Raw genomic sequence first — 18,914 nt, 5'->3', positions numbered from 1 at the left:
TTTGGTCCTGTTTTCAAATTGGTCTACATTAAGATCCAAAGTGTCCAAAATTAAACTTAGCTTGATTTTAACAAAAATTGAATTCTTAGGCTTCTTTGATATGCTGAATCTAAACATGTACTTAGATTTTTTATTATGGGCCCAGTTTTCAAGTTGGTCCAAATCGGGGTCAAAAATTATTATATTAAGTATTGTGCAGTAGCAAGAAGTTTTCAATTGCACAGTATCAAGAACATTGATCAAGAACAAATTACTTTGACCACTCTCAGGTTGTTATAATTGAAAAAAAACTGTATCTGCAAAAGTCATATTTCACATCTGTTTTTGTTTAAAGATGATTGAAATCTAACATAGTATAGATGTATACTTCATTGACCTTGTTGTGGTTTTGGTCATTTTTGAATTGCTTGTCTGCCTCAAGGAGAAAACACTGACTGATTAAAAGAAATACTCTGACCCTGGATTAGGCCATTTTTATGTCCCATTTATGGGCATTGTGTTTTCTGGTCTGTGCGTCAGTTGGTTCATCTGTGCGTCAGTTGGTTCATCTGTGCGTCAGTTTGTTCGTCTGTGCGTCTGTCCATCCGTTTGTCCGTCTGTCCCGCTTCAGGTTAAAGATTTTGGTCAAGGTAGTTTTGATGAAGTTGAACTTGAAACTTCTCACACATGTTCCCTATGATATGATCTTTCTAATTTTATTGCCAAATTAGAGTTCTTACCCCATTTTCATGGTACACTGAACATATAAAATGATAGTGTGGATGGGGCATCCGTGTACTTTGGACACATTCTTGTTTAATACCTTATATGCACCAAAGCAATATAACAATGAACAAACAAAAAAGAAATCATATTTAATTAATTAAGTATAGGAAAAGGTTATAAGAAGGAGTTAATCATGTGTTGCTATTAACTTGGTGCATTAATGATAATTAGATGATCATTTTGGCTCCAAGAGGTTTTAAAGGTAAACGGACAGAAAGTCAGTCAGGACAAAAAGTCACAGGACATAAAGTCACAAATTTGATAGGACAAAAAGTCACAGGACAAAAAGTCACAAATAATTTGTTGACAAATGTTTGGATATATAAGAGAATATCTTGAAATGTTCACTTTTTAGCTCACCTGGCCCGAAGGGCCAAGTGAGCTTTTCTCATCACTTGGCGTCCGGCGTCCGGCGTCGTCCGTCGTCGTCGTCCGTCGTCGTCCGTCGTCGTCCTGCGTTAACTTTTACAAAAATCTTCTCCTCTGAAACTACTAGGCCAAATTTAACCAAACTTGGCCACAATCATCATTGGGGTATCTAGTTTAAAAATTGTGTCCGGTGACCCCGCCAACTAACCAAGATGGCCGCCATGGCTATAAATAGAACATAGGGGTAAAATGCAGTTTTTGGCTTATAACTCAAAAACCAAAGCATTTAGGGCAAATCTGACAAGGGTAATATTGTTAATCAGGTTAAGATCTATCTGCTCTGAAATTTTCAGATGAATCTGACATTCCGTTGTTAGGTTGCTGCCCCTGAATTGGTAATTTTAAGGAAATTTTGTTGTTTTTGGTTATTATCTTGAATATTATTTTAGATAGAGATAAACTGTAAAAAGCAATAATGTTCAGCAAAGAAAGATCTACAAATAAGTCAACATGACCAAAATGATCAGTTGACCACTTTAGGAGTTATTGCCCTTTATAGTCAATTTTTAACCATTTTTCGTAAATCTTAGTAATCTTTTAGAAAAATCTTCTCCTCTGAAACTGCTGGACCAAATTATTTGAAACTTGGCCACAATCATCATTGGGGTATCTAGTTTAAAAATTGTGTCCGGTGACCCCGCCAACTAACCAAGATGACCGCCATGGCTATAAATAGAACATAGGGGTAAAATGCAGTTTTTGGCTTATAACTCAAAAACCAAAGCATTTAGAGCTAATCTGCAGACCTGCCAACTTTTGAAAATCTCCATGGGGGATTTAGCGCGCGACCAGATTTTTAAGGGTTATAATTTTAGCGACTTTTCTGTGTGCATTGTTTTTTACTCCTAAAATAGTCTAAGTTCTCTTCTTTTTTCTTTTAGTATTCTAATGATGAGCTTGTAGGCCTTGATTTCTTTTATTTGCATGATTCTTGTATTATTAAATTAAAAAATTGACAAAATAACTGAAGAATAGAGAAAAATGGCATTAAAAATAAAGGATTCAAAGTAGAGACCCCCCCCCCCCCTTTCCCCCTCCAAAGACCTTCTTATCTATGAACCTTGACTCAAAAGACCTAAAACTACATGTCCTAAAGTTAGAAGGATGAAGACAGATTTTGATTTAGTCTTACTTATGGTCTTATCAGTATCAATGAGAAAATAGATAAAATTTGAGTTATCTTTCTTTGTATTCAGAGGTGCTCTTACCGGCGGAGGCTTATACAGTAACACAGTAGAAGTGAATACAAAATGGCGTCGATTTTAAATCAATAGACACACGACGTCTGGTTTCAAAAATTAAACAGATTTCAAGATAAACGATGTTTTTTTGATGAGTTCATTACAATTCTCATCTTTCTATTAATTATGATTTTGTTGTGGAACTACGGCAAATGTTGCAAATTGTGCTTGTATGATAAATTGATTAAAATTGAAAGGCTGTTTGACCAAATTTGTGTATACAAATTAATTTTGAGGACTGTTACGACCCATTAGGTAATCTGATTACATACAACCACTAATTATGACACCTGTTGTGACTGTTGATTAGCGTAGGGTCGTAATAACTTGTCATAATTTCTCCCCAGGTAAAATTATAGATTTTTTTTAATTGATCAGAAAAACTTCAAAATCGGTAAACAATAATTTTTTCGGGTATATTTGGTGAAAATCGGGATTTTTACTAGTTTTACGATCCCGATATCGGGATTCGGGTTGAGGGATAAAAATCGGGATGATACCGCAAAAATCGGGATAGTTGGCAGGTCTGAATCTGACATTGGATAAAATTGTTAATCAGGCGAAGATCTATCTGCCCTGAAATTTTCAGATGAATTGGACAACCTGTTTTTGGGTTGCGGCCCCTGAATTGTTAATTTTAAGGAAATTTTGCTGTTTTTGGTTATTATATTGAATATTATTATAGATATAGGTAAACTGTAAACAGCAATAATGTTCAGCAAGGTCAGAGTTACAAATAAGTCAACATGACCAAAATGGTCAGTTGACCTCTTTAGGAGTTATTGCCCTTTAAAGTCAATTTTTAACCATTTTTCGTAAATTTTATATATCTTTTACTAAAATCTTCTTCTCTGAAACTGCTGTGCCAAATTGATCCAAACTTGGCCACAATCATCTTTGGGGTTTCTTGTTTAAAAAATGTGTCCGGTGACCTGGCCATCAAACCAAGATGGCCGCCACTGCTAAAAATAGAACATAGGGGTAAAATGCAGTTTTTGGCTTATAACTCAAAAACCAAATAATTTAGAGAAAATCTGACATGAAGTAAAATTGTTAATCAGGTCAAGATCTATCTGCCCTGAAATTTTCAGATGAATTGGACAACCTGTTTTTGGGTTGCGGCCCCTGAATTGGTAATTTTAAGGACATTTTGCTGTTTTTGGTTATTATATTGAATATTATTATAGATATAGGTAAACTATAAACAGCAATAATTTTCAGCAAAGTAAGATCTACAAATAAGTCAACATGAACAAAATGGTCAATTGACCCCTGTAGGAGTTATTGAACTTTGTAGTCAATTTTCAATCTGCTTCCTTTGTTTAATATTCACATAGACCAAGGTGAGCGACACAGGCTCTTTAGAGCCTCTAGTTAATACATATATACATATTAAAGTTTAGGAAATTTATCATTTTACTTGAAAAATGCAGATTTATTTAATTCTAATGTGCAAAGGACATATTTCTTGGCACCATGAAGCCATTTAAGTGCTAATCTACTTTGACATTTTGTTTTCTTAACAATTATTTGATCATCTTTTTGAAAATATACAATACTTCAAGAATAATACAAAAATGTTTTTGTAAACATAAGCATTTTTTATTCAAAGTAAATAATCAGAAAAAATGAATTGTGACTTTTTGTCCTGTGACTTTTTGTCCGTGACTTTTTGTCTGTGACTTTTTGTCCTGTGACTTTTTGTCCTGTGACTTTTTGTCCGTGACTTTTTGTCCGTGACTTTTTGTCCGTGACTTTTTGTCCTGTGACTTTCTGTCCTACATTCGTTTTAAAGAGGGAGTATCAATGAAATTTATATTTTAATTGGAAAATTGTCTAGCCATAATGTTATAGATATCAATGGAATAAGTTTTATGTCTTTTTTGGTACTCTACAGTGAAAATATCTAGGAGCAAATTCTTTATCTGTTACACCAGGCCTCAATGTCATAAAACTTTTGAGCACGATTTTTGTACCTACTCAGACTCAAAAATCAACCAATCAAAATACTGGATTTTGTGTTTCAAGCACTTATTTTGTACTCGGAGTACTGAGTAAAGTTTTATGACCGAGAGCCCTGATCAGAGCATATAGTTTACACAAGTTAAGAGCAATGATCTAGATCCCTTTGAAAAGCTTTGGTTAGCACATGTAATTATTAGATTTAGAATACATGTACTTGAATTTAATTTCTATATTCTTTATCTGTTACACCAGATCAGAGCATATAGTTTACACAAGTTAAGAGCAATGATCTAGATCCCTTTGAAAAGCTTTGGTTAGCACATTGTAAATATTAGATTTAGAAAACTTTAATTTAATTTCTATATTCTTTATTAATTCATTTCATTTGCTTGCCTGACATGCTCCTTTTCTTGTGATTATTAAAGCCTTGAACAATTTGTTGAGAAATTGAAAGTCAGACATCCTCTATTCTGTTCTAATGCTTCATCATATTGGTTCAGTCTGGTTTAAGAAAGTTAAACATCAATGACTAAAATTATCAAGCCTAGTTTAAATCAGAAAACGTGTCTAAAAAAGTATGCTCTTTATGCCCCATTTATGTTTTCGATCTGTGCTCGTTCGTCCGTCTGTTCATCCCTTTGTACCGCTTCAGGTAAAAGGTAGTTGTTGATGAAGTTGAAGTCCAATCAACTTGAAATTAATAGTAGACATGTTCTTTATGATATGATCTTCTAATTGTATTGCCATATTATAGTTTTACCCCAATTTCACGGTCCACTGAACATAGAAATTGATATTGCAAGTGGGGCATCCGTGTACTATGGCCATGATTCTTGTTTTCGTATATTACTAAGTACGGTATACTGATAATAGACATATTTGGCAATCAACTTCACACTTTTACACTTATAGCAGCCATTGCCGGCAATTAAGACACAGGGTTCAGGGGATAAAAAGGAGCCATGAATTAAGATACAAGACGAAATACAAAATGTTTCTTTGCTAAGAACAATGATAGAACCAAGAGATTAAGTACTAAGAAATAGTTAACTTTTCTCCAACTACCTAAATTTTATCCAATAAAAAAAGCCTATTAACAGAATTGGACTAAATAATAAGTGACAAGGATTGTTATTTCTAAAAGTCCAAAGTTCAGATTCCTGGGAATTTTTAAAGCTAATTATATATAATGTCTCAAGTAGATATGTTTCATAAGACACCTAATCAATACAAAATGACAGATTATCTTTTATGTAAAGCAGTGTTTTATAAAAGACAAAACTGAAAAGATGCTTTTGTTTTAAATATCTCATATTCATAAAAATATATGGTAATTTCATTTGACAAAACAGTCAGAAGCAGCAAGCATTGTCGGTAATGGTTTTATGGCAAAATATACTTTTGTTTTTAGATATCTCATATTAGTTAAATTATATGGTTTCATTTGACAAAACAGTGAAGAATCATTAAGCATTGTCAGTATTGGTTTTATGGTCTGACTTTGTTTTAATCCGTTGTGTGTACTCTGTAAGGGTTAATTATATTCTGCACTTTAGCATTGTCACAATTTTATTCAGTGAATTATTCATTTTTAGCTAATTTGGACTCTTAGTTTGTTTTAGAAACTCACCCTCTGACACAATTTTTATGCAGTTAAGCTGCATTATGCGAGCACTCTAGATTTGTGTTCTACCCAATAAATCCTGAAATACTTGCCATTGTTATTATCTAGCTTGTTACTATGTTATATATAACTAATTGAACACTTTTTTAATACTTTTTATTCTGGATTACAAAAAAAATGACCAGAAAAACCTTAAATGATCGTCGATTTATCCAAAAGTTTTAAAGTTACACATAGGAAGTAGTGCTTATTAAAAATCCTTGTGTAGTTCATTATGACTTGTGCTTTTAGCTAAGATGTCAAAGAACAATTGTATGAAATATTTAATCGCCGAAAATCTCTGAAGACAAGCAGTTTAGATTTCCCAAATGACAAAAGTCGTAGGAATATTGTTTGTCATCAATACGTAGTACAACTACGTCAGTAGTCTTATATAATTCAACTGTTCATGCTGTTGGCGGCAATTTCAAATTAGAAAAAGAAATTTTCGTAGCTTTTCAATTTGGAGGCAGGTGTACAAATTAGCGGTGGTCCGAGACCTTCCACTTTTGCAAGCGGAATTTCGACTAGGATAGTTGGTTTCTAGCTACGCCCGAGGTAGTCGCCTTACATTTGAAAGAAAATAAGAAATTACTTTGCAAACCTTTTCACCATGTTCACCAAAGTCTCCAATTAAACGAGCTAAAAACTTATTTTTATCATTATTATTCATGACGATGATGTTCATTTTGTTCAACCGCTAGCTTTATACAGAAAATCGCCGACATATATTGTATAAATTCGAGTAAAATCGTAACTGATTGACAAAAACAACATTGTAAACACATAACAATGGCGGCCGTGAAGACAAAATTTTACTAAATCGGATCCGATTCCGGAAGCGGATAAGGGTAATTCCGGGTTTGACGATCATTTACAAAATAAATCCAAGCAGGTGAAAAAATACATCTATGCATGGTAAATGAATATAAACACTAGTATTGTAAACCAAAAGATATATGTAAAAGAAAGAAAAAGCAGAAAAAATATTTTATTCAGAAACTAAAAATTACTTTTTGATAAATTTTAATTTAAAAATCCAATACAACGTGACAGCTGGGAACAGTATATCTAACAATATACATGTTCATGGTTACAGTCTAAATTTTCTTTATAAATGATAAATGATGATAATGCATGTGAGATGCTTTTAAAGTGTAAACACATTACTGCAATTTTGAGGGGTTATTTGTTTTTCTCAATTTTGAAGGGTCAATTAAAGTAGCTGAAAGTTTCATTCTTTATTTTCACAAATAATGCAACTATATTATATATACCTTAATGTAAGTAAATCATATGATATATAGGTGGCATTCTTTGGGCCACTCTACCCCCTCCTGTTTGATAACTTGGAAACGGTCGAGCTCCCCACCCCTAAACCATATGAGGGGCAGATCCAGGATTTTAGGTTAGGAGGGGCGCAGACTTTAATTTTCGCCGAACAGAGCGAGGCTAAAAAAAATTGAGGTAAAATAATGGGAATTTTCTTTATTAAGCTGAGAACAACCCATGCTTTGCAAATTTAAGGGGTGCAAGCCCGCAACCCTCCCCCATCTGAATCCGCCCCTGCATATATTCAAGTATAGGACAATATAATAAATAAAAAATGAAATATAGGGGAGTCCCTGGAGTTACCCCACCCCTTCCTGTTTGAGAACTTGGAAACGGTCGAGATCCACACCCCTTAACCATATATATTCATGTTTGTGACATTATGAAAAATCAAATGAAATATAGGAAGAGTCGCTAGGGGTCAACCCACCCCTCCTGTTTTAGAATTTAAAAATGGTTGAGATCCCCATCCCTAAACCATATATATTCATGTATGGGACAATATAACAAATCAGATGAAAGATAGGGGAGTCCCTGAGGTCACTGTTCACCCTCCTGTTTGAGAACTTGGAAATGGTCAAGATCCTTACCCCTAAACCATATATACTCGTGTATGGGACAATATAACAAATCAAATGAAATATAAGGGAAGTCCCTGTGGTCATCCCAACCCTCCTGTTTGAGAACTTGGAAACGGTCGAGATCCCCACACCAAAACAATATATATTCATGTATGGATCAATATAACTAATTAAATGAAATATAGGGGGAGTCCCTTGGGTCACCCTACCCTTCCTGTTTGAGAACTTGGAAACCAATGAGATCCCCCACCCTAAACCATATATATTCATGTATGGGACAATTAATATAACAAATAAAATGAAATGTAGGGGAAGTCCCTAGGGTCACCTTACCCCCAGTGGCGGATCCAGAAATTTTCATAAGTGGGGCCCACTGACTGACCTAAGAGGGGCCCGCTCCAGTGATTCCCTATATAAGCAACCAAATTTTTTCTCAAAAAGGGGGGGCCGGGCCCCCTGCCCCCTAAATCCTCTGCCTACCCCTACCTGTTTGAGAACTTGAAAACCGTTGAGATCCCCACCCCTAAATTATATATATTCATATGTATGGGACAAAATAACAAATCATTTACATTTACTATGGGCAAGTCAGTCAGACCTCATCTTTGATCCCTGTTGTAGTGAACATTTGTCTGATTCGTGTCTCATAACTTTTGTACTATAGAACACAAACTCAGTTTTCTTTCCAGGGAAACCAGTCCATTCATACTATAACATATTCATACTACGTCAAATTGAACTTCTAGCAGTCAAATAAAACCAAGGTTAACTACCAAGTAGAACAACTGCAATCATTGGGAACTTGTACCACTGCAGACTCACCATAAAAAATATACATTGATATATGCATTGCTTTTGAAACCTTGATAACATATAAATTATTTGCCTTAATAAATAAATCATTAGATAAACATGAATGTACTATATATGAATGTTTAATGTTGAGGCAACATTGTCACAGTTTTCATAATTACGGTTGCCTTGGTTTTTGGTTAACTGCCTTCAGCGCTTACAGCGCTTTGATTTTATTATTTTTGCAGATTTAAATGTGAAAACCTGTTTTGCAATATATTTTTTCCAGTTTTCCTTGTGATGCTTGTCCTTGTTTGAGCCTAAGTATACCTTTCTTCAAGGTCAAATTTCTATGAGGGAAAATTTCACCATTTTAGCATTATAGATGCGTTTACTGAAAACAAAGACCTTTGAAACATTTCCAAATTAACAATATTAGTTGTTTTTATGAACACCAAGCTTGTTGAATGATTTTAAAATTGTTGCCTGCTCAATGTCCAGTTGCAAGTATTTCACACATATTAAATTTTAAACTTTCTTTCTTTCAGATACAGAAAGACGACCACCTAAGATTGTGGCTATTTCTAAAGAAGTAAATGCCACCATAAAACACTCAGTTACATTAGAATGCCTGGCTGACGGAAATCCATCACCTGTGGTCACATGGATGAAAGGTCGGTGAATTCTCTTTAACAACAATGAGAAAAACCCTTACAACATAGTTAGCTATAAAAGACCCCAAAATGACAAATGTTTAACAATTCAAACAAGAAAATGAATGGCCTGATTTATGTACAAAAGAATGGAACAAAAAGTAATAAGATATATGTATATCAACAAATGTAATAAGATATATGTTTATCAACAAATATCTTTCCATGTTGAAGAAACCTTGCATTAACAGCTATTGGGGTCCAAAATTAGAGGCCTGCTAGATTTGGCAAAATTTCTGCCTCTTATCAATATGCTGTAATTCCCAATGGCAGTCCAAATTTCCGGCCCTTCTACAGCTTGGCCTACCTTTTATTGTGTAGTCTTGTCTCAAATGTAATAATAGCCAAGAAAAGAAAGAACCAATCAATATAAAGTGGGAGTCTGAACCCTGAGTGTTGCTGCATGGTGGGTTTAACTCCTATCTTAAATGATGAGGATATTGTCAGTATTCCTGGCAAAGGTCTGTGGTCCCTCTGTGAGTACTCTAGTTTCCTCCAACATTAAAAACTGGCTGCCACAAGGCCCACAACAAAGCCAAGAGTTGTGGTGGTCAACACCAAACATCCATCAATCTATAAATCATCAATATATTTATCCACAGTAAGAATTTAGTTTTATTAAAAGTGTTGTTTTATTTATAGATGGAAATCCAACACTAGATGATAACTTTAAGGAGATTAATGGCAGGAGTAACTTAAAGTTTATAAAAGTTGGCAAGATTGACGCTGGGACATACAAATGTGTGGCTTCGTCACCTGGATTCCCGGATGCAGTAGCTGAGACCAAACTAAATGTCAAAGGTAAGTATTTCAGTGGCAGTTCGAATTTGTGACACTATATTTTGGTCAACCATAACTTGCAAAACTTACATGTTGTTTAAAGTATTCATTAGTTCACTTCCTGAAGCTGCATGAAATATTAGCCACTGGACAATTAAATAACTATCTTGCACAATCTACCTTTTGTATTGATATTTGTTTGTTCAGGTCCTGAACATGCCAGAAATATTTGTCACTGGACAAAAAAAAAACCTTGCAGAAACTTCCTATTGTATTAAATGTTTATTTGTTTTCATCATGAATTTGCATGAAATATTTGTGAAAAAACAAAAAGCATACAAAAGTCAGAGGTATGGACATTTTTAATGTAAAAACATTAAAAATTAAAGAAAATAAATGTATGTATTCAAAATACTTCTTACCAGAATGTTTAAAAAAGGACAATTTAGTTTTAAAATTTGGTATGTACTTGTACATGCATTGTGCTGCCGTCAACAACTTAAAATATGACTTTTTTTTTTACTTTATGCATTTTATTTTCATCAACAGATATTGTCAATTTATATCTTGGATGTCTATTTCACATTGACCTTATTGACTTTTACTTAAGTGTACTGAACCATAATTGGATAAGCTAATTGATTTCTATTCTGGTTCGTGACATGAATAATGTCTTGAAAGTAATCAATGCATTCATACTGCACAAAAATAATTCCAGGATCACAAAATGTTTATAATCTGTTGAATAATTTAACAGAACATTTATAAAAGGGCTGTCATTAACACCAAATTTATTGCACATTTTACTAATTGAGTTCCCATATATTTTCCTAATTGAGTTCCCATATATTTTCCAGTATGAAAGGCTACAAAAAAATGAAGTTAATAAGATTAACTGTTTTAAATAAGTCTTTTATAAAACAAAAATTGTCATTTTGCCTAAGATTTTAAGGAAAATGCAAACATAGATATAAGAAGATGTGGTATAAGTGCCAATGAGACAACTCTCTATCCAAGTCACAATTTGTAAAGTTTAAAAGGATAAAGTATGGTTATCAACATGGAGCCTTAGCTATTTTTGATTAATTTGAGTGCCTCCCAACCCCCACCCAATAAATTTTAAAACACCCCTTTGATATCACAGGATCATAATTCCTTGTTTTACATATATTAGACTTATAATACACTGAAGGCTAAAATAATAACCTCGAAAATGAAACAGTGACAAAAAAATGTGAACACTAAAAAGAATCAGACAGTCAAAATTCAAAAATATCCAAACATTTGAATTTATAACTAAAACTTAATTTATTGATTTAAATCAACATGAGCTAACTCAAAACATTGATGAATTGAAAATCGATAAAAAAAGTAAAGTATAGTTCAGTGAACTAGTATTTGAAGCACAAGTCAATAAGGTCACTTTGAGACAGACATCTTTAACACAGCTGTCAAAATCTATTGGACAGGATAAGAAATCTACGAAATTTTAGAATTGGATTTTTTTTTCTTTTGATATTAATGGACTGCATTTGTATGTCAGATTTAAACCTTAGTTTCCTAATTCATGCAAATTAATCATGACAGTAGATGAGATCTATGTTTTATAAATCTCCCATGAGATGTCAATACGTTTTGTTTTGCCAATATTGCATAACAAATTGGAATTAGACAAAAAAATGTCTTAACATTTATTGATATAACTTGGTGTGAGCGAATTTGTCAGTATCTAGACGTGGAATTTAGTTTTAAGGTATACATCAGTAAGAGAGCAACATAACATAAAAAAAAATAACTACTTAAGGATGTACCTAACACTACAGGGAGATAACTCTGTAAAATCAGCTTAACTTTTTAATTACGTTGTGTTGTAAAAGGAATATTAAGCTTCTCAATGATCAAAATTGGTGTTTGTCAAACTGCTATATAACCAGTGTAATTTTTCTGATAAAACGGTTGGTTCAAATTTTCTAAAATTTTTACATTTTTGTCAAAGGGTCAAAGTAAATACTTTGTCAAAATTTTAAGAAAATTAAACGAGCCAAATTAATTTTAGTTAAAGTGTTGGGTACCACCTTAAGGATGTACCCAGCTGAACACTAAATCAGAAAGGATTTAGTTAGAACAAAATAAGCTTGAAATATTAATAAGTTATAAAACTTCTTTTTAAGTTTTTTTTTTAAAGGCGTGAAAAGGTTTAATACTAAGACTTTTGTATAATTTTTAGCATTGGCATTATTTGGGTCTCAAATCTTCCAGACAAATATCCTGAATCTGCTTAAATTTTGGTAAATGATCTTTTATGAGCTATTGAATATAAAAAAGAAGATGTGGTATGATTGCCAATGAGACAACTGTCCACAAGAGACCAATATGACACAGAAATTAACAACTATAGGTCACATGTACACATGTACGGCCTTCAACAATGAGCAAAGCTCATACCGCATATCAGCTTTAAAAGGCCCCGAAATGACAATGTGAGACAATTCAAACGAGAAATCTAACGGCCTTTAAAGTCTTCTTTAAAAAATAAAGTGGCTGATAACAAGGAAAATATTTTACCATGTATCGAAGAGAAAAACCTAAGGAGTCCAAACATCTGACACAAATTCTCAAAATGACATGACAACATCATTAAAGACATCAAGAGGTCAACATATGGTCAAGTTCACCAGTTGGTGTCTATACTAAAGTCCAAATCTAGCCCGAAATATTATCTTGTAATATTGAAAAATCTATCATATTTAAACTATTAATTTAATATTATATTTTCAGTGCCTCCATTCATAATCGAAGCTCCAGTTAGCGAGGGGTACCCTGTAGCTAGGAGGTTTCGTTTGAAGTGTACCGTGGGAGGAACTCCTACACCAAAAGTCACATGGTACAAAAATGGACAAAAGATTGAATCTCTAGAAAATATGCAGGTTTGATATTGTTTTCTGCGCTTTCATATTGATCTAATTGTTTGTTTCTTTAGTAAGGGCTGTTCCAGAAAAATTGTGAGGCAGGTTTGAATACACCCAATGTTAATAAAAAGTGATAAGTTGGGGTTATAAACAAGTTTCCACACAAAACACATTTAATTTTTAAATTAGAATTGTTTTGGATACACCATATTGCTATTTGGAGATCCGTCCCCCTTGATTGAAGCACCTGTCCCGCTTGAATTTTTTACGTGAAACATCAATCACTTTTCTACTGTGGCGTCAGATATTTTCTTTATGACGTACAAATAGAGTTGAGGTGTATTTGAGTCTAGGGGGAAAATATGTCATCCAATGCCATCCCCCCTTTTCTACTTACATTTAATTCTGGAATAGCCCTACCTAGACGATTGAGGAATATCCCTTTCAAGGGAAGGTTAATTCATGTATCATGGAAAACGATTTTTAAACTTATAACTAATATTGCGAAATGTATTACAAAATGCAAATGAACATGTGCTAAGATGATTAAATTTATTACATGTATCAATTATTCTAATATGACACTCTACTTTTGTTTTGTAATCAAAATTTTTTTTCTATAAAATTAATTACACATCCTTGTCATTACAATTAATTTTAAATGTCACTTGTATTGGGAATGACACTTGAGAAAAAAATTGACATTTATGTGAGAGTTTAGGGCTATGATTTTCAATTAAATCTTGGAAAGTAAAATATATTAAGTATTTGTACACTTTATTTTAAAACTATTTTTAGCTCACCTGGCTCAAAGGGCCAAGTGAGCTTTTCCTATCACTTGGCGTCCGGCGTCGTCGTCCGCCGTCATTAACTTTTACAAAAATCTTCTCTTCTGAAACTACTGGGCCAAATTAAACCAAACTTGGCCACAATCATCATTGGGGTATCTAGTTTAAAAAATGTGTGTCTAGTGATCAGCCAACCAACCAAGATGGCCGCCATGGCTAAAAATAGAACATAGGGGTAAAATGCAGTTTTTGGCTTATAACTCAAAAACCAAAGCATTTAGAGCAAATCTGACAGGAGGAGAAATTGTTTATCAGGTAAAGATCTGTCTGCCCTAGAATTTTCATATGAATTGGATAGCCAATTGTTAGGTTGCTGCCCCTGAATTGGTATAAATTTTAAGGAAATTTTGCCTTTTTTTTGTTTTTATTTTGAATATTATTATAGTTAAGAGATAAACTGTAAACAGCAATAATGCACAGCAAAGTAAGACCTAAAAATAAGTCAACGTGACCAAAATGGTCAATTGACCCCCTGAGGAGTTAATGCCCTTTATAGTCAATTTTTAACAATTTTCATAAAATTTGTAAATTTTCACTAACATTTTCCCCTGAAACTACTGGACCAAGTTCATTATAGATAGAGATAATTGTAAGCAGCAAGAATATTTAGTAAAGTAAGATCTACAAACACATCACCATCAGGAAAGCACAATTTTGTCACGTGTCCTTTTTTAAATATTCACATTCACCAAGGTGAGCGACACAGGCTCTTTAGAGCCTCTAGTTTTTTTAATTTTGGCACATTTAAACTTGTCTTATATATAGCTTTTGGAGGGGGAAAAGCTTCGATTTTTTTGTGTGAGAATTGATAAGAATTAGTGGTAGCAGCATAATGCTAAAAATCTCTATCTGGTCTTAAAATAAGTTACATTTCACCATTGGAGCCATGAGTTATTTCTTAAACATTGCACAATTTATTAGAATAAGAAGTAAAATTTTATGATATATTTTGTAAAAGTTTTTTTGATGTATTTTTATAGATAAACCCAGACAATGAGTTGTTGATAGATAGTAGTACCAGTGATTCAGGATACTATCAGTGTATTGCCAAAAACGATGTCGGTGTAGACATGGCAATTGCAAGACTGCAAATCATTCTTAAAGGTTTGTGAACTTTTTTTATACTGATAGCAAGTGCATGTAAACATAAAAACGATGTCGGTGTAGACATGGCAATTGCAATACTGCAAATCATTCTTAAAGGTCTGTGAACTCATTTGTACTGATAGCTAGTTTCAGTGGCAGATCCAGGGGAAGGGTTCCGGGGGTTGGAACCCCCCTTTTTTGGACGATCAATGCATTTGAATGGGGACATATAGTTGCCCCTACCCCACCTCCTGGGTTGGGAACCCCCTTTTTAAAATGACTGGATCCGCCCCTGAGTTTACTGCATGCATATTGATAAACATTAAAAAAACGATGTCGGTGTAGACATGGCAATTGCGAGATTACAAATTACTCTTAAAGGTTTGTGAACTTATTTGTACTGCTTGCAAGTTTACTGCTTATTGATAATGTAAAATATCAAAAACAATGTCCGTGTAGATATGCCAATTACAATAAAAATAAAATTGAGAATGGAAATGGGAAATGTGTCAAAGAGACAAGGTCCTAATAGGTCTTCAATGCAGCCAGAAACTCCCACACCTGGAGGCGCCTTAACAAATATATATAATAGTTAGACTACAATTTATACTTAAAGGTTTGTGAACTTATTTGTACTCATTGGCAGGTTTTCTTGATATTGATAAATGTAAAATATCTGTGGCAAGTCACAGTAGGTACATTTTGTGGAGTGAGTTCAGTTTGTAGAGCAGCTTGTATTTTACAATATTTTTATGATGAAAATCATATTATAGATTTAATTAAGATTGCATTTTAATTTTTTTGTGCTTCAAGATTACCCTTTTGGGTAAATAAGCTGTGATCCTTTTTTTTAAAACAGTCTATAGAACTGAGGACGTGAGACTCTTGAAATATTTACTTGTATTATGTATATTAACATGATTAATGATCTTGTTGTTATTGTTTATTTATATTTTGTTGTGTTGTGTCACATGCTATGAATATATGGTATAATGGCAATGAAGACTTGAATTGTTGGGGAGGGGGGGATAAAAGTAAGAAAAAGGACGAGGACTTGATAATCTCGAGTCAAACATTAAAATGTTGGTGGTCCGTCTATGTTATACTCATTCTAGCCTATTTGATGTCTATTGTCATTAAAATCATGATATGTAATTTTATGATATGAATCAGGCAATGTGTAGACCAATAAGATTAAATTATTGAACTTAAAGCATTTTGTAAAGGGGAATAACTCTATAATGAAAATATATTTTGTTATGTTATATTACAGAATAAGATCGAGATATATTCGCAGCTAATTTATTTGAGCATTTGAAAAGAACAATGAATCCAAATTTGCTTGTAAATCAGTGGACCACGAAACCAATACAACCCTTGTTTACTAAAATTGTATTACCTTTTTATTTTAAGAAAAAAAAAAGCTAAAGCCTTTATAATTTTTGTTTTTCAAGAAAATGCACCCAAACCTCCTGGAAATGTGACCGTAACAAGTGTCACCAGTACAGAAGTGTGTATACAGTGGTCACCATCAGAGTATCCAGACTGCTGCCCTGTTCTAGCTTATACTGTTCACTATGGAGAGCTGAAGGATGGTAAGTAAAGAGACATGAGGGGTACCTATGTAAAGGGACATAACCTGAATATAAATATCCTTGAATATGTTAGATCATCTTCAATAAAGAGCTTCATATGAATACTAAGTACTGTGAACCAACTAACATCTGCAAGCAATTTTTTTTACTACTTGCCCCAAAGATAAAAAATTAATATTGTAATTTATTTGGGGGTTCTAATCCCAAATCCCACTTACTGTTTTGTCAGATTCCCATATCCGGCTTACACTATGTACGTAAGCAATTCTCATTTTTTTGTAATTTCCCATGTCCCGATTAGACTTCATTTCCATTTTTCACGGCACAATAATTTATTTTACTTTCACATGTCACACTTACAAAAAATCGGCAAGCCCGCATCACGCTTAGACCCCAATGAGACCAACTTATTTATCAAATTAAGATATTTCCTTTTATGAAAAAAAAAACATTCTCAGAAAATGGCAAAAAAGGACTAAAACCCCCCAAAAAATTTTGTTTACAGTCGCAATTTCTCAAGAAAATATGTGTTTTATTTGTATGTAATTACTTCCATAATTGATAATATCATATTTTTTCCAGTAACACAGAAGGCAGTTACATTGAAGAAAAATGAATGCATACATGATCTAAAGCCTCATACAGATTACAAATTTTACATACGAGCCTACAGTAGAAATGGCGCTGGAGCCCAGTCAGATACAGTGACTGTTAAAACATTAGAATCAGGTATGAATAGAATATAAATAACACATAGCTGAGAAGGTAATAGAGCAGATTGTTACCTTGAGAAAACATTGTCAACCGTGGCACCAATCACTCTATCACCCTCTCAGCTGTGTGTTATTTAATTTATAATACTGAATGTCCTATCAGTATTGTCTTTTACAGATGAATTTTATTATAGCCATGTGATCGAGTAAATTAACATCAATCGAAAATATGTATAAGGCCAATTGAAAATATGCCATTTTAACATGAAATATAATAAAATTAAATGCAGTATGAGTAGCTTCCCTTTTCAGATTCTGAAAATAGTTTCAATTACATTTATTCTGAAACTGTAAATTAAGTGTATGAATTAATTCACCGTTTTAGAATCTTTTGGATTCTGGATAATATTATCAAATGCATACACCAAAACATTATGATTGGATAAAAACATTGTGCACAATGGAAATGCAACCAATGGCGTAATGTTATTTTCATTTTGGATTATGGAGGCTCGTGGGTACAAAAATTTCAACGAAAAATTGAACATTTGTTTTTTCATTATAAATTTTATTTATTACTCTATTAGTTATTACTTTATGATATTTTTGGCATTAAAATTGAAATATCTTTTTAACTCATCAGTTACCTATATTTTTTATGATTGTTTTCAAATAAGCTGTACATAAGCTAAATAATTGTAAAATTTAAGCGATTTATGTAATTTAGTTTTTTTTTATTTCGATATTACCTCTCTTTCTCCTATTAGTTCAACAGATAAAAAGGACTTCAACAAAAATGTATGCTTCTTTCAGAGGAAGCTTGTGAGCTTCAATGAACGGTGACCCCATTTTGTTATTTCATTTTTAGCTCACCTGGCCCAAAGGGCCATGTGAGCGTTTTTCTTCACTTTGCATTCGTCATCCGTCGTCGTCGTCTGTGAACTTTTACAAAAATCTTCTCCTCTAAAACTACTGGGCCAAATTAAACCAAACTTGTCCACAATCGTTATTGGGGTATCTAGTTTAAAAAATGTGTCCGGTGACCCGGCCAACCAACCAAGATGGCTGCCATGGCTAAAAATAGAACATAGGGGTAAAATGCAGTTTTTGGCTTATAACTCAAAAACCAAAGCATTTAGAGCAAATCTGCCATTGGGGTAAATTTGTTTATCAGGTCAAGATCTATCTGCCCTGAAATTTTCAGATGAATCGGAGAACCTGTTGTTGGGTTGCTGCCCCTAAATTGGTAATTTTAAGGAAATTTTGCTGTTTTTGGTTATTATCTTGAATATTGTTATAGATAGAGATAAATTGTAAACTGCAATGATGTTCAGCAAAGTAAGATTTACAAACAAGTCAACATGACCGAAATGGTCAGTTGACCCCTTTAGGAGTTATTGCCCTTTATAGTCAATTTTTAACAATTTTTCGTAAATCTTAGTAATCTTCTTCAAAAATCTTCTCCTCTGAAACTACTTGGCCAAAGTAATCCAAACTTGGCC

The 18,914-nt window shown here is 33.3% G+C and overlaps 1 protein-coding gene across 1 annotated transcript in view; it reads left to right on the top strand.

Annotated features, from left to right (window-relative positions):
* The window catches only part of LOC143050792 (protogenin-like), a 74,430-nt gene that overhangs the window by 42,671 nt on the left and 12,845 nt on the right, over positions 1 to 18,914 (top strand). The window contains exons 5-8 of the mRNA XM_076223907.1: positions 9,317 to 9,442; positions 10,124 to 10,310; positions 16,554 to 16,699; positions 17,282 to 17,428. Coding sequence (XP_076080022.1) covers positions 9,317 to 9,442; positions 10,124 to 10,310; positions 16,554 to 16,699; positions 17,282 to 17,428 — 606 coding nt within the window. The remainder of the gene's footprint in view (positions 1 to 9,316; positions 9,443 to 10,123; positions 10,311 to 16,553; positions 16,700 to 17,281; positions 17,429 to 18,914) is intronic.

Source organism: Mytilus galloprovincialis, chromosome 11, assembly GCF_965363235.1.
Source record: "Mytilus galloprovincialis chromosome 11, xbMytGall1.hap1.1, whole genome shotgun sequence".
Lineage (NCBI taxonomy): Eukaryota > Metazoa > Mollusca > Bivalvia > Mytilida > Mytilidae > Mytilus > Mytilus galloprovincialis.
Note: the sequence above shows the minus strand (reverse complement) of the source record. Positions and strands in the feature narration are given on the sequence as shown.